The 23938-nt window shown below is 33.7% G+C and overlaps 1 protein-coding gene across 10 annotated transcripts in view; it reads right to left on the bottom strand.

Moving 5' to 3' along the window:
- The window catches only part of SPEF2 (sperm flagellar 2), an 89137-nt gene that overhangs the window by 15439 nt on the left and 49760 nt on the right, over positions 1-23938 (bottom strand). For 3 of the 10 annotated variants that reach the window (XM_066988283.1, XM_066988284.1, XM_066988285.1), the window contains 9 exons: positions 23535-23697; positions 21241-21363; positions 18892-19030; positions 17350-17579; positions 7943-9135; positions 7623-7840; positions 7328-7536; positions 7111-7234; positions 5083-7006 (listed from right to left, as the gene is read on the bottom strand). In XM_066988283.1, coding sequence (XP_066844384.1) covers positions 6631-7006; positions 7111-7234; positions 7328-7536; positions 7623-7840; positions 7943-9135; positions 17350-17579; positions 18892-19030; positions 21241-21363; positions 23535-23697 — 2775 coding nt within the window. In that variant the 3' untranslated portion in view covers positions 5083-6630. Of the gene's footprint in view, positions 1-898; positions 1006-5082; positions 7007-7110; positions 7235-7327; positions 7537-7622; positions 7841-7942; positions 14313-17349; positions 17580-18891; positions 19031-21240; positions 21364-23534; positions 23698-23938 lie in introns of those variants that run through there. The other 7 variants (XM_066988287.1, XM_066988286.1, XM_066988288.1 and 4 more) reach the window with 5 other exon arrangements.

The raw sequence follows: 23938 nt of genomic DNA, 5'->3' as shown, positions 1-23938 counted from the left end.
GGCGATTCTTGCTTTCACAATAAATTTAAAAGTCTCATTTTAAAGTCATGCTATTAAGGAAACTCTTTTAAAGGAAATCATCTTCTTAAAATAAAAATAGTACTTATAAGCACTAAGAGCTCTTAAAGAATAAAGAACATGGGATACATGCACATGTGCTCCATTACCAAACTGAATATTTGACTCATACTTTTCCCCATATAATTAATTTCCTGTGCTAAGATTAGATTTTTTACATACTGATGACAGCTGTGACTAGTTTTCACTAAACTCAGTGGAAATCCATCACTCAGCAACTTTAAAATGGTTTACTCATGCAATTCATCTGTGTGAAGAATATTTGAATAAAGCTGCTTCCATCATGTGTGGTCCAAATAAAATCTTAATGTGAATTGTGAATAACTCCCAGAAATGATTATCAAAATATACTAAAAATAGCATACACTAGGTATTTTTGTCCCATACATTTTACCAACAGCATCTCAAACTAATCAATGGATTTTGTGATGAAAGATTTGGAAAGACTAAATTTTTTCATGTTTCTAAATCTGAAAATCATGGGTAAATAAGATTAAAGTCATACAGCTCCAGATTTTATTCTCCTATCTCATAACAAAGAACAAAAGCAGTCTTAATTTAACATCTGGAAGTGAATTTTCCACGTTTTCTAAGGAACTGATGTAATTTGAAATTTGTAAATAAATATAGTGCTAACATAAGCATTTAATTCCTAGCATGGTGGTTTCTTTGGCTTCTTCTCTACTGAAAGGGAACAATTTTAAGGAAAAACTGATAATGCCCTGTAATAGTTATTCTCTTGACTTTGTCATAGGAAGGACAATGCTTCATCTTCTACACAAAGCAATATCTCAGGGAAAAAAAATAGTTGTTAACTTACATCTGGAAGTGTTAAGTTCATCCATGCATCAGGAAGGTAATTTGTTCCAAGGTTCAAATTAATCAGGTCAATAAAAATGTCAATAAATACTTTCTTATATATAAAACCTAATGAAATAAAATAAAAATCAATAAAAAATATATTTAAATAGACTTCTTTTGTTAAAGGGAATCCATTTTTTTATATTAATGGCCATATGGGAAAATATTTGTTTTGCTATTCTGTAGTATTCATATTGGCTTTATCTTTGAAGCCAAGCATAATACATTCTCATTTAAAATAAATAATGTGGGGTCTGTTTAATAGCAAAATGTCAAATATTCCAATAAACTACACCTATTTTGATATTTGTCTTGATCTCCACTGTGATCACTAATCTATCCTCCCAGTTTACACTGACAGTTAATAAGCATTTTAAAAATACCAATCACAATCACATACATATTTTGTATATTGAATACCTACCAACCTTTTCTTTCACTGTGCTCTATTTTAGTTAATCATAAATCCATCTCTACCCTTGGTAAACGTGCGCTAGAGAATAGGATGGTAAACACAGAATATTCTCTGTTAAAATTTGAAATGAAATTTAATTGCTTTAAAAGTTTTGTAGGATCAGCTTTTGGGAGTTAGAGATAAATAGCTCTGTCAATTTTAATTTAAAGCAATCAAAAGATAAATTAGTGCATGCATATATGACATGGATGTATAGATAACAAAACTTAATTTTGTAAAATAGGGATAGATTTGCTTATAAGCAAACAGTAACTTTGAATTTCATGTACATTATTAAAACACAGAATGAAGTATACTGAAATACAATAGATAAATATGAGTCTGTCCATTCAGAAACAGACTTTCTTTGCTCAGTGAGGATTCACTGTAAAATCTCTGCAGTAAAGATAAAAAAAATGTAAAGAAAGTTTCAAATGAAATTTTAAGAGACAAGACTGATTTGGTCAGGCTATGATCACTTCTGCAAGGTCAAGACAGTAAGTTTTCAGATTATAAAGCAAACACAAACAATGAAAAACAAGAAGGAAAAAAAGTCTAATTGTTTTTTCCTTACTGCAGCCAAACTTTTGTCCCTTTTGAAAGGAGCCGTTATGTATGTTCTACAGCTAAAAGCTTTTGTCTTTGAGGTCCCTTCCAATCCAAATCATTCTATGATCTCTGAAGTGAAACAGGGAAGTGAAAATTCTTAAGTTTATGAAAAAGATTTAAGTGGTAGAAATAAAAAGAATGTGTTCGAATATTAATTTCATAGTGTGAGCATTCAAAGTCCAGTTGCCAATTTGATTTAGCAGGTCTGCACTCTCTGCTGTTTGCCTCCAATCCTGAATCAGGAGTTAAGCCCTCAGCACTTCTTAATACAGCAGGAAAAACCCCATACATATATAAGCTTGGAGAGAAAACGAAAAATAGATTTGGGAAGCTTAAAGTCTGTTGGGACAAGAAGAAGGAAGAAATATCTGGACTTGAAGCCATATGTTCTACCATAAATTTCAGCATGAGAGCAAAAGCTAAAAAAAATATTGTCAAACAGATAAGCATGCTAACAGTGATAACATCACCTCCTGAACGTTTTTGACTTACGTGTTTTGAGAAAGAACACATTTTTAAAGTCCTGTGAGCTAGGCTGTTTACTGAAAGACAGTGAATTGTTGATTTAATCACTTTAAGGTGATCAGAAACTTGTATGAGTACTTCAAACCACAAGAATCAGATAATTTCCATATGGCACAATAAAGTCTACATCACAAAAATATCATTACTGGGAGACTCCATAGAAGATTAAGTAGTAGTTACCTCTATTCTAGGAAACTATTTATTGGTTCATGGGGAGAAAAGGCTATGGTCCACAAAGGAGGCAGTAAAAAGTTTATATGAAAATAACAGGAAAAGTTTTTACATCTTACTTGCAGTCCCAAGATATCCATTGCTTTACTATGTGAAGTCCAGCTATCATCATTTTTATTTCATATTTTACTAATTGTTTCCATTTTCACATCTGATCCCTTCTACTCTGGAAATTTGCAAACTTCTTCTTCTCACTGTATCTTATGGCTTAAACTGTTGAATTCCTACTATGATTTCCCTATGTAACAATTAAAAATGCAGCTCCTGGATTTCCTATGTGCTTCTGGCTCTGCATACAATTCCAAAAAGATATAAATATCCACATGTCACTTTCTGTGAGACTATTTGACTTCAGAAACATACCAAAAAACTATTTGAGGGGCAAGGAAATTAAAGTACTTGAATCAAGAGATAATTCCTGAAATGGGATTAAAGGATTGGAGACTAAACCATTAATGACTATTTATAGAAATCTGATTGGATCGTAGAACATACTAGAAAATAGTTTATAGGTAAATTTGACCTTAGCTGATGTAAGCTAAGACAAACCAATAAATTGTAGTGGGATTAAGTTTAAGCACTCTCAGGTGGTCTGCAGCATCTACCCATTTTTCCTTCTCTGTGGTAGAGCTAAGGAAGCTCTTCTCTCTTTTATTCAGAGTTAAGCTACTCTCTATCTGCTAATTATATAATTGATGATGTGCTGTAGGATAATTTCTTAAACTACCTCCTCATGAAATCTCTGATGTGGGACAATTCTGAAATATTTTTAAAATGGTATAATAGTTCAAAAACTTCAAATGTAGCACAACCTAATTCCCCCTCGTCACATACCTAGGTGGAAAAAGGGAGGTTCAGAGGAAGAGACGAAATCCCTCATATGCATATAAAGAGATACCAAATAACTGCCTTCAATGTATTTTTTGATACTTAGTCTAGAATCAATGTATTTGTTTTTATATTATAGAGCATGGAACTATTTTTAAATGTCAGATTAATCAGTTTTCTTCAGGGGTTGCCAATGCCACAGAACTGCTCAACAGTCATGGTGAGATGCTGAGTGGGCAGCCACACAGATGGTGCTGAGAAAAGAAGACTGGTGCTCCCAAATGGGGCTCTGCAAGTGGTAGGAAGAAATAGTGTCCTCTGGGATAGAATGAGAAAACACTTCCCAGGATCTTCTTTGTCCATCTAACAAGAATGGTTTCAAAACACATGTGCTCTTTACAAAATCCTTTCATTCAGTAAGTCCAAATTAAAAAAAAAAAAAAAAGAAAGAAAAAGAAAGAAAGAAAAAATGTATTTCTCGAGTGACATAAATGACTGAATAGAAAATAAATGTATTAAATGTGTAGATACTGTCTTAACTAGAAGGGATAACAATCATTTTGGAAAAAGAATCAGAATTCAAAGAGTTTTTGAAAAAGTGGAGAGATGGTCAAGACCAGTAAGTAAATTTCACTGAAAACAAATCAAAGTGCTTTGAGGAAAGAGTCTGCAAAAATTATTGTGTTTATTACATTGCAGATAAAACCAATGTGGAAAAGATTTCAAGCACTTTGAAGAATGGAATTAGAATTCAAAATGAACTTTACAAATTGGAGGTATAGACTGGGATAAAAAGAACACTATCCAATACAAATAAATGTTAAGTGCTACACCGTGCTGAAATAATGCACTGCATAAATGTCACAGGCAGAATCTTACTGCCAAAGTACCAGTTCCGTAGAAAAGGCTCTAGGGATCATAGTTGATTACAATATTGCCAGAAAGTACATGTGAAGACACTGGAAACAAACTTTGTATTCTTTTAGTTTTTTAGGTTTTCTGCTGGCATACAATCTTGGAATTTGAAGATCTAGAAGGGTGCGTGGAAACTGAAGAGCACTCAGAAGAAAGCAGCGAGAATAACTACCAAGTTAGAAAACATGAGAAAAAATATTGAAGCACTTCTGTTAATTTCATCTACAAAAGGAACATTATAAGTAAACAGGAGTAGTTTTTCAGTTAAAATCAAGTATTACAAAGAAGCTAGTGATAAAGTCCTCTCCAGTTAAAACTGAGAAGTATGAGAGGAAATCAAATTTCTTTTCTGCAAAAATATTTCAGATATTAGTAAAAATATAGAGTGAACTATTTTAAAAGCTTATCAAAACAGAAACATGAGCAAATACTGACTACAGACTGGGTGACTTGGTCTTATTTCATTGCAGGATTTTTAATATTCCTTTCCAAGTACTTTTTATGATACCAAGATTTCACTAAAAAATGAGATGCTGCCCTGGCACCATGGAAGTGACTTCAAATAAATAGATTTAGATAGATAGATTCAAAATATAGTTTTATTTGTTATGGTGTTTTTGTTTGCCTTTTTTTTTTTCTTTTTTTTTTGTCTTCTGCTCTTGGACATTCTGGGTACACATTTCCAAAAATTTTTTAACTTCATCATTGCTAGAACTTCCCCACTTGAAACTTCAAGGGGAAAACCATGGTATTATGAGACTTATGAGAAAACCCTTATAATTAGTTATGCCATATATCTAAGAAAGTACCCTCTATAATATCTATCTTCTTGCTTATTAGGTAAAATATAGCTACACATTTCTGTTATCTGAGAAATCACAAATGCACATACTTCAATGATGCATCTTTTATAATATACCATATAATGCACAGTACTGATTTCTTGCTCTGATCCCTAAAACTTAGCTCTGTTTGTGTGGATTATCATACCTTAATGAGCTATGCATTCAAAATGTACTCTATTTCTGTTGTAGGCAAATATTTAGACCTATAAGTAGCATGAATATTTATGCAAAATACTCAGAATGACTATATAAATAACATACTTTCTGCAATTACTAGAAATGTCTAATATTGAAAGTAGAATGTTGAATCTCAACTTAGAAAAGGGTTGATTTAAAGGTGAATGACCTCAAATTTGTTTCTCCCGAATTATTTCTAGTTCATCACTGTTTGAAAAGTCTTCGATGATTTCACTTTAGCTTTCTCAAAATATATTCCTTTGGTATTCTTTTCCTTGACTGGAATTTAGCAAGCAGGAAGTTGCATTTAAAACATGTGGGTAGTGGCAAATTATGAAATTTGAAACTTCTCTGAACAATTCTCATTCTCAAGTCGTAGGATAAAAATCAACATATAACATTCTTATCGCAGCCTTCACTGAAACATTTTTACAGGAAAAAGAAGCAGTTTAAACTGTGAAGTATATTGGTCATATCCTGGCTATAATGTTATCTATTATGGGAAGACTGATTTATGCAATAAATAAACAGCAATGGAATATGGATCTGTTTTGCTTCTGCAGGAATCTTCTGAAGGACAAGTCTGACAAACATTATCCACAAGAGATTAAAAAGTAGCAACACATACAGAGAGAAGGCATGACACAAAATTCATAGGCCACAGAGGCCAAGCAATCATTAGACAGTAATAATACACCAATTTCCCATACATTTATCAAAACAAAAACAGGGTTTTCAGAATCAATAAAACTTCTTGAACCATTAAAGAACAAGATGACAGTTAACTCCAGTGGATATAAATGTGTCAATGGCTCAGATTAAATGCAACAATCAGATAGTTACCAGTCATCCCTCTGTCCAGGCGTCACAACAGCCACAATGTACTCCACATTTTTTGTTCATTCTTTTCAGCTTTGTAGGAATCAAGTAATGAATGTCAAATATGATGTTGATTCAGCAGTGAATACAGAAAGAAGAGCCACATTTTCAAATTGTAATGTTATGAAAAAATATAAATTTCACATTCATTCATCTTGCAAGATATGTTACTAAAGTGTCCATGTATGTTAAAAGAGTGACTGCGAAGTAAAAACTAAGAATTTTCATCTAATCACTTTCACAGTGACTCTCCACATCAAACTCAGAGGAGCAATCTGATCTTTCATTTGTCATCATATCACCTTCCTGTAGTCTTCTATTTCTCTGCCAACTACTATTCCACAAACGTATAGCTTTCTTGGGGTCAAACTTCTGGATATCTGGAGAGTTCATCTGAATTATCATGAGATCTGTCACACTTTCAGACACTAGTTTAGAGTGCAGATGCATCATGGTGAATTTCATTTGACTGAAGCCTCGCTCTGTCTCAGCTGAACTTGCTGGCAGAGTTAGGATCAAATCTACCAATGTCAGGATGTTGGGATACTTCTTTGAATAATCTGAGTTCACCAAATCCCATGTCAAGGTCTGGATGTTCTGAAATCTAAAAAACATAGTAAAAAGTATAATTATACCTATTCCTAAATATATTTCCATAATTTTTTAAAATAAATCAATAAACACAAGCAAATGCAGTATTTTTGTTACCTGTTATATAGCTCTAATTTCAACATGCTCCATTCAGTTTCAACTTCATTGATTTTCACACTAGCAGCTTCTAGTATGACTTCATAATGTTTAGTCAAGACAGACACTTCCTTTTCACCAAATTCTATAACAGAGGCAACAGAAAAATATTTTTGTACTTTAAAAAAAAAACTTAGAATGTGCATTTCTTCAACTAGCTGCTATCATAGTTCTATACCTTCTCTCATTTTGTCAGGCCATAGTTTAAAACTTCCAATAGTAGTTGCTCTTAAGACATCTTTACTTGCATCACAGAAACAATTACGTAGCCTCTTCACCAAATTACTTAGTACTTTGGTTCGTACTTCTGAAATATTTCCATTTCCAACAAGCTGGTGACCATGAAAGTGCTGAATGGTCTCCATTAGGCGTTCCTTTGGACCAGCTCTAAAAGATTCAAAGTACAAAAAGGTATATAATACTCTTTTGCTAGACTGTAAGAAATCAGGACTCAGTCGTTACAAATGTCAGACCTTGTTTGATACATGTGGAGTGTTTCCACTGTTGACTGCATGGTTGCAAATATATCTGCAATGGAGGAGTTGTGATCCAAAGTAACACGTGACAGAATGTTGAGGGCATTGATGACATCCAACAAGAAATGGGAAAACTTGACTATCTCCATTTTCAGAAGGAGGTGTAAAAGTCCTTTGACTTTCTGCCTATTTGAGGCTCTTGAATCTTTTTCAATCTGGAAATCAATATGGAAACAAAACGTATCAGGTAAGTGGACCAAAATTAACCATAGCAATTAATTTTTCCAAAATTTACATCCAATTTTTAAATCAGTTACCTTACTCAGATGTAGAACAATCGCAGGATAACCTTTAAGGAGAATTTGTAGAGCTGTTTGTAGACGAGGAAGCCACTGCGAGCCTCCAATGCGAGAAGGAATTGCTGGGCGTATCCTGATGGCTTCATACGTGGCTTTGAGATTATTCTTATTTAGAGGTGAGTTATGATAAAAATAATACATATTTCTCAAGCCATTGGTTAAGATATTGTATAGCTGAATATTTTTCAGTGCTCCTTTGTAAGCCAGCTTTAGGCGGTGAGCAAAACAATGCACAGACTGTACACAAGGCTGAATTTCCCTCAGAAGCTCAGCTACCCCATTGTTTTCTCCTATCATGACATCTGTCCCGTCACTTCCAAACCCGACTAATTTTCTTGACCAGTCTTGGTTTCCCAAATTGAGCTGAAGATTTATTTCTAAGATTTCCTCAATTGCATTTTTTATACTTGAAGGATCATTTTTTTGAACAGGTTGAACTCCAACAATCTGGCAATGGACTTTTCCTTCATTTGCAAAGCGCACGTAGACAACTGCAGCTGCTTTGAATATGCTATCTGTGACTTCATCACTAATGAGAGAAAAGAATTTACATTTCTCCAGTTTCTCTTTTAGAGCCCTTCTTTCTACTTCAGCGATAAAATGTATAAATATTCTTGCTGACTTGTCATTTCTAAATACAGAACCAATATCCACTCCTTTCATATCATCTAGTTTACACATCCAGTCAAGGTCTGTAAAGGGACGACCAGACTTAGCAATAGCATGGCATGTTCTAAAAATATTTTCTACTCTTCCTAATGTTATGGAGTTCATACTCTTCAACATCTGCTCAGCAGAAGCTCTATTTGGTGAGGCAGTACTGGCAGCTTCCATGCAGGTAGCCCAGGCATGAGCTTCACTATTCTGGTGTGTATTTATAAATTCAAGTTTGAAGTCATCAGTGCCAGAACAAAAATTATGAACGTTTTCCCCCAAATCCACATTATGCTTGCGACACAATGCACAGAACATTATTCCCCTTTCATCATCATATTTTAACCAGGAGTACTTTGTTAGCCATATTTTTGGAAACTGGCGATTCCTCTTTGTTCTTTGATATTCCAAATCTTTCTTCTCCTTCCCTTTGTCACCAACTTCTCTCTTGCTAGAAGAATTACTCTTGCCTTTAAATTGCTTCAGTGCTCTTATGGCTATAATTTAGAAAGAAACAACTAAATATAAACTAGTTTTTATTTAATAATTTATCAATTGTTTTTTTTTTTTTTTCTTCCACATTTAGTTTGTTAAATTGGGACTGGACTGTGATTTAAAATAAACAGCCATAAAAGGGAGTAAATAAAACTGAGATCTCCTCTTACACCACTTTGATATTACTCAGGACCCTTGTAAAAAATGGTCAGTTTTGGCTATAGTTTCCTTTTGACTACCAGAGGTTTGTCAGAATCTGCAACCAGTAAAATGCAGCAACATAGATACCATTTTTGAAACAGAAAAAAACAGAGTCAGGGAATGGAATTCAGTATTGTCTTTGAGGAAAAATGTCTCCAGAAGATACTGCTGACGTCACAAGCCTATTATGATGACAATTCCACCTGATATTAACAGAAAATTTTACTTGGAACAAGTTCATAAATACATAACCAAATATCTGTCCCAGAATAAATAAGATGTTCTAAAGCACATTTAACTGACCTGATCATCTTTAAGTATGTTTATCTGCAGAAAAAAATTATTACTGTTTTGAGAGAGAGGAACTGCATAAGCTTCACATTTTGTTTTCGAAATTGAGACATTCTCAAAGCATCGAGATTGTTCTCAACATTGTTCTTCCAAATTGTTTTCAAGGTGGTCATTCTTATATTTTGTACTAAGAAGTGCAATAAGCTGACATTTTTGAAATTTTTCTCTCTAGAGCTCATGAATCTCCTACCTTTGGCAGGTGATTTAATGATTCTTTTAGTATACAGTTGCCATAAGGTCACGGCTTGGAAAAGAAAGCAGCCAAATAACTACAACAAATTCCAAGGAGAACTTAGGCAATAAAATTTGAAATCTATTCATTGGAAAATAGGAGAAGTAAAGCACTGATGAACAATTTGACTCCCACCATCCTTGCTGTAATTTGTACCTCAAGAAGCAAAATTAACAATTATATTAAGACAATCATAGAAAGAACTGGTATTTTGGGTGTTTTCAAAAATCTTATGAGAAAGACTCCTTGTACTCCATTCTTGTCTATTGTACAAGAAGGGGCAAACTTTTATATATGCATTATAGAATTTCTGAGAACAGTTTGTTCCCATTTTATTATAAGCATCCTGAAAGGCTATAACAGTGAAAAAAATGTTAGGAACATGCAGTTTAAATATATTTCTAGTATGAGTAATTCTTTGAAAGAGCTGTTTATATCTAACAGAAAACTTTAAATCCATGCTAGCAGCTGTAGTCCATGTGAACAGCAAAAACAAATGGACTTCCGCAGAAGTTTTCTTTTTCTGAAGTGTGCCCAAGGACACCCAGGACCAAAAAGAGAGGAGGAGAACAATTCTTAATAAACAGTAAAGATTGAAAACCTTCCCTAGCAGTAGGCAGCCACAAAAACACAATAATAGGTTAAAAAGGAGATAGGAGGCAGGATTAAAGGGTCTGCAACTGCAGAGGTCAGAGGGTGGAAGGGGAAAAATGGTTCTAATATGATAATGTGTTATGATAACACCTCTGCAGTGCCTACTGCTTCTTGAGGTGTATGGGAACCTTGTTTTTTTTTTTTTGTGTTGGTGTTTTTTGGTTTTTGTTTTTGGTGCTGATTAGAAAAAAATAAGGATCAGAATAGGTTCTGTGAGCCACTGTCTGAGATAGGATTCCCTATAAGGTGGACTTTCAATGTCACTAACATTTTTCAAGTTTTGATTTATTTATTTTTTTATTTCAAAACACAATGGTTTTAATCTCTTGGAAAATTCTATTTTGTACATCTTGTATTTACAAGTGATCAGCTATATGTGTTTTTAGAAAGTCAGTATATTCTACAGTATGTGAGAACAGTAAATGCTAAGAGGAATGAATCATCAGATCAGATCCCTAACCCATCTAAATTATGATGATCCCTATAAACCAGACTATATTCATTACAGGTCTTCTCTCGAGTATATTCTTACCACACTTACCTAAGGAAATGAAGGTTATGCAGCTGTGCTGTCTCTGCAGCTCTACATAAATTTATCTGCCTGCCAATTCTTCCTCACTGATAATTTCTAAATGGCCAGTTTGAACCAAGTTTGTCAGTAGGGTAGAGATATGAAGTTTCCAAAATTTTCTTCCAGATCTGTTCTGAGGAACAGGACAATGATACTCATATCATCCCTACTGAGGAAAAAGCAGGGAGATGCCAAGCTTTTAGCTGCTCTGTGGCCAAGACTTGTATGTCAGCCTACACTCAATTCCAGACCACACACAACATCCAGTGTATTTGGCCATCGCTGTGCAAGCAAAAAACATAGATAAGAGGACATGGAAAGAAGACAATATTTTTTTCAAATAAGGCTAAAAGACATGGAATGGAGCAGGAGGTAGGTTACTGGGAAGAAACTGGGAACATGGGAAAAGGGCTGGATTTATTGCAGTGGTACTGTGGAAAGAACACAGGATACAAAACGAAATCTTCAGTACTGAAAAAAGTTCAAAAACAAAACTTCATCTTCTCTATTTATGGAGCTACTTCTTTTTGACAAAAAAAACTTTGTCATCAATGAAATGAAAGGGAAAGCATACGCAGAAAAATCTACATAAGTTAGCTCGTCATTAAAATCTGTTAAATCGGTTTTAAAGATCGTATCATTCAGTGATATACCAGCTGACATTGACATGCATTTACATCTACTTTAATAAACAGTGCAGAAATATAATAAACAAATAAAAAAAAAAAGAAGTTAAGATTATGACCACATCTGAGGCATTTTGAAGTGTCATAAAAAGCATAAAGAGCAGTCACCATGCCTCAGTTATAAGACATAGGTACATACAAAGAGACTGTTTTCTAATGACACACAAGACAGCAGTATAATATTTTGATTTTAAATTCCAGTTCGGCACTGTATGAAAATAGGGTTCCTCTCTCTAAACTGAGGAACACTGTAGGAAATATAGAGATTAGAAATTTATACAAGCAACAAAACATGAAGAAATTGTAAACCTACACTAGAGACAAGAATTATTTTAACACTTCATTCTCTTTTTCAAGTTTACTCTACTCTATCCTATTATATTCTATTTTTTGGCTAGATGTTTGGATGACAGAGATCTATGCAAGTTACACACCAGACTCTGTAGCAATACTGCAATGGATAAATGAATGAACTAAAGCCTTAGGCTGAATTATATTCATCCAAATTTAGCATTTACACCACTAAAAGGTAGTAATAGGGGATACTGTCATTCAGTGAAAAAGACAGGAATCTCAAGAATATGATTCATTCCCAACAAAGAAATTGAGATACTCATCAGATGCTCATCACCCCCTGCAAGTGCTTCTCACTGAAATTCTCGCTTTATTCACTAATTATTATTGATTCTGATGTGTTACATGCCTAATCTTTACTAATTATCAAGAATTAGGATTGTAAATTTAGAATCTCAGAGTAAGTTATGCTAGTTGCTGCACAGGTGAAATGAGGGGAAAGGAAACTTCCTCTGTTATATTCATAGGGATCTTGATACTGGGATATATATATTCAAGTGCACAGACACATACAAAGATGTTAAATGTTTCATAAAAGTAATTGGATACACAGATTTTTAAACGACATAGGCAGACAGTAACAGCTACTGAAATTAAATAATATACATGATATTTATTCAGTAGAAGACTAATGGGGGGTGTGTGTGGGGAAGTGAAAGTAAACGTAATTAGAATTAACAAATTTTCCAGTATCTGTAAGGAGAGGTATTGTACCTATCCTGGATATCTGATGAAGGGCTTTATATTTCAAAAGTTTAGGCATTTTCTATCTATATTACTGGTCGAGTAATATATTATTATCTATATTACTGGTCGAGTAAAAATAGTTCCTCTGCCTACAAACTTAGACTTTCTTATTTTCAAGTTTTGAAAAAAAACACATTGAAATCTAGTCTTAGAAAAGATAAAAGTTACAGATGAAGAACTTATTTCCATATTTGCATATAAGTTTCAGCCCCTATTCACACCAAAGTCAGATCACGAGGGCTACTATCATAAGTTCATGAGCTTTTTCTACGAAAGTACTTCAGAAGAGGTAGCATAACCTGTACACATTATTCATGGTCTGGGTGCAATTTGGACTGTGACACTAAGCAAAACCTTTTATGAAAAAGACAAAAAAAATAAACAGAACTACATGTACACTGATATGCTTATCTGTTCCGAATCTGACAGCGCAGCAAAACTCAACTGAAAAGTCTATAATTAGAAAAGAAATAGCAATACAATTTGGTCATTGATTGTCTTCTACGGTTGACAAATCTGGAATCACATTTGGCAAAATTACTGAGACTGTTCACATCTTAGCAGACTACTTCAAAGTTTTTTAAAACAGTCATTTTAAATTTTGGATATTGGATATAGAAGTTCTTAAAGCCTGACTGAAAATTATTTCAGATAAATAATCAGTTCTATAATTCAAATTGGGATTGCTCATGAAGATCATTGCTGTGGAAAAGAAAAAGAAAAAAAAAATACAATTTAAAATTCACTCCAGTCATAAACTGAAGAATAAAAATCTAGGATAGAATATATTTTGACCAGTTTGGTAATGCAAAGCATTACCAAAATTGCATTCTCTGAAGCACCTTTAAACTTGAGAAATTTCAGACGCATGCTATTTGAATTGACAGTAAATGCGGTCATAGGCTGAAAATGGTGCTAAAGAGAATCAGAGGAGATGAGATCCATGGTTAGTTTAATTTTGTTCATAGGAACAGAACATGTCGAAAGAGACTGTAGAAGAGGAGAGGAAAAAAAAAAGAAAAAAGAGTGTTATCAGCTCCATTTCAGACCTGGCACAGTTCTTTCTATAAAAAAGAAGCACAATCCTGAGGCAATATATTAAACCACTGTTAACAAAAGGATCAAAGGAGTTAGTGAAATTAACAAATACTGCAGAGCCACCCTGAGTTGGGGCAATGGCACTTGAATTAATAAATTAAAACATTTAAATATTTCTTTATCAAATGAAAGACTGGGTCAGTATGTAGGAAGGTCCAGCAGAGGTCACAGTTTTTGTCCATCGGTGCTTAGAATGGCCAGTAATGTGCCTCCACGGAGAACCAAGCGTGCAGGATAGAACAAGTTGTCTGTGATGAATCCGCAGTTCTTTAATACTTTAAATTCCTAGGGAACACAAAACTGTTTATAATTTTATAAGATTTCTTTTGTAAATACCTAATAATTTTAAAGTATATTGGTAGTTCCATTTTTTGCTTTTTTTTTGTCAATTTGTTAGACATATTTGAAAACACATCCTTTTGACGTCTGCCAAATATCCTGTGAGAAAACTGTTTACTTCCAACCTCATAGTTTCTCCTTTTTACTCTTTGCTTTGCTTGGTTTTCCAGGTAAATTGAAAGATGATCTTGACCTGATGATCTTGAAGGTCTTTTCCAACCTTAATGATTCTATGATTCTATGATTTCAATTAATTCAAAATTCTTCTTTATGAAATCTTCACAATGCTATACAAAATCAGCCTAATATTCCATTTTCAGAACAACTTTAGGAATTTTGCTATTTACATAGTATAGAGGATTGGTGGATTTATTTTATTAAAATATGTAGACTTGCCCTACAGTCTATGCCTCATGTTCTCTGATTTATTTCTATTACAAATGCTCAGTGGACTGCCCAGGCAAGTAGGAATTAAAAGATTAAGATGTTTGGCCAAAAATAATCTAGATGTTTGGAGATTCTGCAGTAGAAAGATTACTAGCTGGCTACTTTTTTGTATCTCCTTTAGAGCTAGCTGCTATCCAACAACTTCACCGCCAACGTGCTGGGTGCTTTAGTGTATTTCCTTGTTTTGTTCGATACAAGAGTAATCATGAAGGAGGCATATATTTTCTGTTGGGCATTCTATTAAACAAGGGGAGACAGAAGGATGTAAAGAATTTTTCCTGATTTTCTGAGAGGAAGGATTTAACTCTCCCTGTAGAGTCTAGTGCTTGTGGTGATGGGTAGTGGTTGTCTTAGGAAATCTGGGATACTTTTACAGTGCGTAAGAGAATGGAAAAAAATATTTTAAAGATGACTTGCACAATTCACATCCTAAATCAGCTGTCCAAAAAGGTAAATATTTTGACTTAATAGTCACCAGGCAGTAGAAGAATGCTGTTGCATGTTCTTGAGAACCTCACTTTAAATAATTTATTTTCATTGTTCCAGAGTGCAGGAAGGGGCAAGAGAGGAAGAAATTACAAAGAAATACTGTCATGCTGTGACAGCTGGATATCTCTGTTGGAGCTAGGGCATCCCAATGGAAGAAACAATGAAGACCTTATGCTAGAGGATATTTATCTCCTACATTACCTATACGCTTCCAATCTGAAAGTTTAGATGAATTCCTGTATACTTGGAGAAAATAATATTTCAGCATGAATCGGAATGAGTTTCTTCTATTTGCACCTGATAAAGAATTTGAAATAATGAAACAATGAAGGTTCAGGATAAAGTAGATGTCCTGCTATACAAGATACTTACTGTAGCAATTGTTCTGTCATTTGCAGTGTTACCTCTGCTGACTGCCCTGTGGTTTGCTGGAAGGAGTCTAAAGAATTGTTTCAATCCTATGGGATCCTAGCAGGCACCATCACTCCAATACAAATAAAAATGATTGTATATAACTTGGGTCCTGCCTAATTGTGAGATCAGTCCTAGATCATTCTGTCATTAAGTGAATGAAGAATGTTGGATAGGAGCCTTCCTGGTATGAATTATATGGTCTACCAACACTAAAATCATGATGTAAGCTTCCAGAGTTTGGAACCTATTATGTACTTAGTCTTAAAAAGACTGAGTCTTACCTTCCAAGCTAATTCACAAAGAAAAAGTTTGCTTTGTTGGGTCATTTTAGTGAACATAATATCAAAAAGACAATATTGTAGAAAGTTAAAGATTTCATTTGTATTTTTGCTATCTATTACAAAGGCACAATGAAAACACTTTTTCTCTATCTTGAAAATTTCAAGAATATTCGAGTTCATATTAGACAATGTTTTTAGTTTTAAATATTTTAATTAAGGAATAATTAAAAAAAAAAACTTTTAATGGGAATGACCAGTCAAAACTGGTATTTGCGTAGTATGTTTACCCCTATGGCACTAATGATTACAAGTGTACAGATTTTTAGTTTCACATGGCATTATATATGCAATAATATCTGCTTCCTTAGTCTCTGTAGAGGCATTTGGAATGCTTACACACACACAAATAATCTCTGCATTATAGATAGAATGATAAACATCTTTCTAAAGGAAAATTCTTAACATCATTCTTCTTAAAATGCGTTCATGTTCAAAAGCTAAATGGAATTTCTCCATAACTATGCATGAAAATAATTTCTGAATACAGGATTACATTCAACGTCATTGTGCCTTTGTGGCCTTATTATATTGGAAGAGTTGGATCCAAAATTGTAAGTACAGGTTTATGGATTCTGGTTCACAGTCTTAGTGGCACTTGTACTAAAGTCACAATTGTAATCTGGAACACTGATAGTAGGGCAAACCTCTGCAAATGTGTTTAACTATTTGCCATCTCAGTTTAAAAATAATGTTTTGACAGAAAGTATTTTTAAATGTCCTAAACTTAAAGTTCCCATAACTAGAGGGTAGGTACACAGTAAATATACTTACAAAGTAAAAAAAAAAATGAGTTAATACTTGCAAATCACCCAAAACAACTGGCATACATTTACTTGAAGAATATAATCATTAACAGTTTAATAGACCCTATCTAATAGTTTCATAAAAACAGTGTTTTCTTCAACAATGTTTTAAAATAATACAGCTTCAGTGTTTACTGAGTTCTGAATTAGTAAATGAGTTAAAGACTTGCATTTGAAATGATCTCTAAGCAAAATATGATACGTAGCACTTTAAAAAACATACTACAGTCAGAGTTAGAAGAATATTAAGCACATGGTCTTGAAGATACAAAGCCCATGAAAGAGACACTAAAAGCTTTCAAGTGGTCTGGTATTTCACATTTCTAATATTTTACACTATAACTTTGCTTCTACACTTAGTGCCATCTTTAACTGTAGTATGATCTTTAACAATATAGGTGACTAATATTTAGTACCTCCTTGCAGTTACTCTTTTTTAATTAGCTATCTAACTGCCTTTCTGGAATGAAGCTGATTTTTTTTTCTTACCTTTAGGTGCCACTTGTAGAAACTGCTTATGAAATGTATTAAGTTGTGAAATAGTTAGAGTACCACTTTCAGAGGTCTCTACTTGTGGAACATGTGGTGAAGGAACAGGATCAGGAATCACTTTTACATCACTGCTGAGGAAGAAATCTGTTTCTTCTAAAGTCATTTCATACTGGATTTTGCTAGAACACTCAATGTGGTGTCGTCCTATCTCAATGAGCTTTTCAACACTGTGAAAATGTAAATGCAGGAAACAGTAAGTACTTTTTAATAGAGAATGTTAATATCAAGTTCAAATTTTAATGTGTTTACACTCTGGGAGCTTTCCTGAAGAAAGAATTACAAATCCTCTTTATAAATTCTGTACTCAGCAAAATCATTATGAAGTGTACTCCTACTCTGGCAGCAAGACATTTTATTACTGTGGTAAGAAATTTAGGCAGATCTAAGCCACATAAGAGACCTGATGGAAAAATATGAAAGGATGAAACTTTATTTATTCCATAAATTTTATAGGAGAGATACACATTCCATTTGTAATCATCCTTTTGGTTATTCTCAATGCCTCATCCCCTACTCTGCCCCTAGATTGTAGATCAAAAAACACTTTCTAGAGTAGCATTCTGCAGAGATACATGAACTGCTGTTCCAAGTCTGATGAGCATGACTTATACTTTTTAACAGGTATAGGCACCGGATTGGCCTGGGGTCTCAGGATTATGCTTGCATCCATTCAAAGGACATGATATTCTGTAAATAACGTGTTTTGGAAGACATTGTTGTCAGGAGGGCCAATAAAACTAGCAGGTAGAGCTCAGCCTCTTTGAGCTATTGCCTGTTAGAGCCTTCACATATTACATTCTTGGGTGTGCACTGACATGAACCAACCAGGACTGCCCCAAGTATGCTTTGAAATTTAGCACAGGCCAGAAATATTTTCCATAAGGCAATGTGACATCTTTCTTCTGGAAAGTAAAACACTTTAATGATATGGACATAGGCCACTCTATGTCAGGTGGCCTAAGTGTCACATAGTGGTTCCAAGCACATTTTGCTAGAAGAGAAAAATGGCCAAGAAAAAAAAAGACATTGAATTATTTTTTTGATAAATGCTATACATAGTGTTTATAACAGTAGGTGGAGCTTTCCAGTATTTGTATAGTACAGAAACAAAACAAAACAAAACAAAACAAACCTACAATCCAAAGTGACAAAAACCACTGAAATGATATACAGACATCTAGGAAATTGAATATCTGATTGTCTGATGATGCTTATAAATTGCTAAATCTGTAGTCTAGCAAAACAGTAAAACTGATAATTAATTACCTCTACCATTGCCAGCAGAACCTTCTAATTATTGAAGAACCGTGTTATTACCATTCAGTTATTTAAGATAAAATTAAATTTTAGCTCATGAAATGAAATGATTATTTTCTAATACATTTTGCAAATTATTTGCTCTATATAAACAACCACCTTTACCAGCTTAGTCCATTAAAAAAAATAAATGAATCCTGCTCAAAATTGGATATGCATTACCTGGACATTTCTGCTAGGAACCTGGCTCCAAGCCACTTTTCCATGTCTTTATAAGCTTCTTCTGCTTTCACTGTTAGTTCTTCAATATATGCTAACGCTTTTTCTTTTATAAGTTCTAGACGAGATTTTGTGGCTTCTTCTGTTAAAATATTTTTAATAATAATAATAATAATTAATACTTATAAAATTTCAGGAATTTTCACCCTTAAGCTCCTGATGTTTAACACATTAACCTGTACTTAGGCAGCAAAATATTTATTTCTCATGTTCTTAAATTATTAATTTTTCAGAATCACCCTTATAGCACCATTTATTTTACAAAACTGTGTATTCTATAAGCATCAGAATTCACAGGGTAACAAATATCTTAATAAAGCTAATGCAGAGGTGCAGGGGATGTTTAAGTACACAGTGACATCAAACTAAATTAACACTATATAGCAAACAGACCTAGAAGCGTAACAATGCAAGTGTAACATGTTATAGATAAATATTAAAGAAAACATTTCTAAAACATCATCTATGTTAATCATGACAAAGGTTTGCTTTTCTTTTCCTAACTTCCACTTCTTCAAAATTAACTTCATTGGTTTTGCTCCAACCTTCCTACATATGACTATTTTATACCCTAAAACTCAGCTTTCATTTGGTTAGTGACCACTAGGAAAGTAATTAATCTCTACCAAAATTATGCATAGAGTATCCAAATTAAACTTTTAAAAATGCTGGGAATTTCAGAATTCAGAATTTGTTAGTTTTCAGAATAGAAAGAACTGAGAGAGTCTTTCACTGAGAGACTAATACAGAAGAAAGGTTCTGAAAAGACAAGATGTGAGAACAATGTCCAAGGTGAAAAGGATATCAACTGGATGAAGAGACAGGTAAGGTAATGTGTTGACAGAGACATGAAACAGACACTGACAGTTTTTAAAAGCCTTAGAAAAGAAGAATGAGAGAAGAGTAGCTAGAGATTATTCTCAATCTTGAACATAAGCAAATTCAGTGTTCAGCTTGATTTTTTCTTTATATTTAACCTTCTTTGAGACAGAATCTTTCAAATAAGTAATATTATATAGTAATTGGCATAGTGACTTCAAAGTTAAAGAATGTAAAATTATTTATATTATAATTCTTACTCTATGTACTACTAAGCTTTCAAAATACTTAGGTTTGGGGCTAAAACTTTCTTTAGGCAGCTAGTGTAGAAAGATGAACTGTGAAAAGTATGAGACAGGTCCTTTTAATGTTATTTCTCAGTCACAGTAGAATGCAATACTGAGCACTTCCTATATTAAGCAAGAAAGAGTTGATCAAAATTTTACACCTAGCATCGATTTGGGTCTCATAGAAAGGTTATTTGATTTGAGGGCAAAGACATGGAAGTTCTAAGCAACTGAGAGTATCTTAAAGGAAAGTGGTAGATGTACAGACATTTGGTCTGGTGTGGAGCTAGAGAAGCCTTGTGAATCTGTGTTTTCTTTATTAACTGCTGTTTGCCCTCTAGTTTTCATAATTACTACGCAAAAGTTAGCCCAGCCAAGGAAATACATGATGGGTTAGCTAACTGCTGCTGAACAGAATGTGTAACAGATAAACTCTACCTATTCTTTAGTGAGAATGAGTTCTTTTTATTCTACTCAAAACCCATCTTCAAAGAAAAAAAAAATCAACTCATTTTCAGTTTGGAACTTCTGTTTTTCAGACATCCACTTTTTGTTGAAAGTGACCAATTGGCTTGGAAGTTATTGGGCAGAACAAAGAGACAGAAAACTGAGTCATACATGGGTTTTGGAAGGGTCTGTTTAGTAGGGGCTTTGGAAGAAAAAGCAAATATGTGTCTCTCTGCTTAAATCCTGCACAGCTTGAGGAAGAGGAAATGAGAGAAGAGCATCAATGAAATATGTAATTACCAAAAAATTCTTCCACAGATCAAAACAATTCAAATACTGAACTCAGTTGAATACTGAAGAGTGGCCCATCCCAAACTTATCCTTTCATGAAGAATACTTGCTTAGTTGTGGAAATGACATGACATGACATGACATGACATGACATGACATGACATGACATGACATGACAAGAAATGAAATGAAATGAAATGAAATGAAATGAAATGAAATGAAATTAAATTAAAGAAAAACATTTCTATCTTGGTATATCTATCACAAAATTCCCTGATGACTACCACTCTAAAAAATGTCCTAATTTCTTCAGACACTATTTTCTCTACTTTACTTTACTTACGCATCCATCTTCCCCCAAAGAGCTTCTCGTTAGTTTTGACTGTTACATTACCTAAATTAGGAATAATGATCACCACCAAATGTAAGTAGCCAAACAGTAACATACCCTCATGTTTCAGGGCAGCAAAATATTCTTGCTGTATTTTAAGTGTCAGTTCTTGCTTCTTTAATTCTTCAGAGGTTAAAGGAACTGGACTGACTTCGACCACAGGTACGGTAGAAGGAAGTCCTGCAGAAAAATAGTCCCCCTCACAGTCTTTGGACTTTGATGGTAATTGTGTGTGTCGCATTTTTTGAAATGAAAAATGGCACTTTCCACCTCACTTGGTATGACCATTTATGAGCACGCAAATGTGTTTACACAGTTGTCTTATGTCAACAAAACAGCTAGTTTTCTTCAAATGTGATTTACATCTGCAAGACATGCTAAGATTAACACTGAATAAAAATAGTCCAACATATACATCTGTATTAAAATTGGTTAAATAACATTCCAAAATGTATTTCTGAATGGAAAATCATGACTAAATAGATCCGCCTCCGTTGTGATCCTGGAAAGTCAAAATGGCCTCTTTGACCTTAAAATCTACCAATTTATAACAATCTGTACAAAAATACACCTCTTTTAAAAGATAGCTGTTCCTGCTGCAGCAAAATCAAGTTTAGCATTCTGTGAGCTACCTTTGCATCTTGTTTTAGCTTACCCAGCTGTGAACAGATATTGTAAACATGGTATTTTGTCATGCATAAAATTATTTCTGCATACATAACACCTTGACTATTATTCAAAAATATTAATCTTTGTAACTGCTTTATCCTAGAAGAAAAGCAGATGAAGCTGTTAGAGAAAATTACAATAGCATCTGCATGATACATAAGGTAAACATAAAGCAAACAGTCAAATCTTGAAGTGATAAAATTACATGCGATAAATTGCAACGCTCAGTTACTAGCCTGTAGTTCTAACTACGGGAATTCTTATGTTACAGGAGCACTACAGTAACTGTTTTCATAATAAACAATAAAACAAGCATCAGTTGAGATTTTATTTTGTATCATGAGGAGTTCACAGCTGAGTTGTAGTCACACATCTATAACTTCCTATTTTTATGACTTCAGGTAAGTCATCTAGTACCAGATCTGAAAAAAAAATATTTCCAAGAAGCAATTCACAAAAGCCTAACATAGCCACTTAGCATACAATAGCTGATAGCTGCTGATTTCCTATCACAAAGCTTTTTTAGAAAACTAAACATCTACGAAATTCTTGGCTGGATTGAGGAGCTAAGTACATAGCTAAATCTCCCTGGAGCTCACAGATTCACTTAGTATTTGCAAGGCTATACTTGTTCAATGTACTATAAGCACAACTCAACCAGAGAGGCAGGACTGAGTACATTGCAAATAAAATGGCTGTCAAAGAAAAAATGCTACCTGCCTTATGCAAAATAACTCTGCAGTTACAGCTTTCTCACAGGAAATTGAACACCTGAATTTCAAGTTACCCCAACACATGGAGGGCTCAAGCCCCTCTCTTAATATGCAGAATGTCTTAACAAAAGACACAAGATTCATACTACTAAACTGACTTCTTGCATAAGCTATGACTTTTGCAGAAAGTTGTGGCAGTTACTTAAACCACTACCTGCTCAAGGAAGTATTTATGAAAAAATGTATAAACAGCACTGAATGCCAGGAGTCTTCCCAGCAGACTGTTAGATAATTACTAAGCTAAAGACATAGAGTCTTCTAGGTCTTTTTGTCTTGTGCAAGTAAAGTTTGTATTCTCACGTGCACAGTGAAAAATAAGAGGGTAGGACAGACTCTTGCTAGGCCTATGTGCAAGATCTACCTCAACAGAAGTCTGCTCTTTTTTAGGACTATAAATACTATTAGATTTTATTTTCTTCACACCATCTTTAAGTTATATTTTAAAATGATGGACCTTGGGAGATCTAAATTACTGTAATTACTAATGAATTCATTCAGAAATATCTTCAGATATTGGCTAATGTATTGATTTTGTTCTTTTTTTTTTTAATGTTTGAAACATTTTAGCTTGACTGGAAAGTATGAAGAATTCAATGGGAGTTTATTTAAGTTGATAGTTCTAATTCCCTAATTCCACAACAGCACATGGATAAAAATTAATATTTACTTTTTATTTTGAATATCGATCCATATATAATAATAACAATAACACATAAGATTAAATATACCCAACTGTCATTCAACACCCTCTGCATTCCTTTATCATCATCAGCTTTTCACATATTTGACATTTAAAAAGAGAAATTAAATATTAACTAAATACCTTGGTTTATCCCTTTCCATATTACTGTCACATTTACATTTCAGTAATTTCAAGCACTTCTAAAACAAAGTCTGCATTTCAAATACCTGTCTTTTTAGTAGGTGATTTGGGAGAAAGCTTTTTGGTATCTTTGGCATCCTTTCCAGTAGCTTTGCCTGACATTGTCTGAAAAGACTTCAGATCTTCTTTCAAATCTAGCTGCTGTTCTTCTTCTTCCTCCATTTCCTTTGACTTCATTTCAGCTGTTACCTTTACATCATATTCACACACACAGTCAAGTAAATGGTATCAGTACTATGTAATTATTGTTTTAAATAGCCTATATTTACTGCAAGTAGTTGCTAAGACATACACACTTAAATAAAAGAGATATTTAAAGTAATAAATAATCAGAATGTAATCAATGTATCAAAAATAAAATTGTACAGCAAAAGTGTAAGACAAAGATGGTAGTTTTAATTCCTGTAATCCACTCTCTATCTATCACGGG

Source organism: Anser cygnoides, chromosome Z, assembly GCF_040182565.1.
Source record: "Anser cygnoides isolate HZ-2024a breed goose chromosome Z, Taihu_goose_T2T_genome, whole genome shotgun sequence".
In the NCBI taxonomy this organism is placed as follows: domain Eukaryota; kingdom Metazoa; phylum Chordata; class Aves; order Anseriformes; family Anatidae; genus Anser; species Anser cygnoides.
This window is presented reverse-complemented; position numbering and strand designations above follow the sequence as displayed.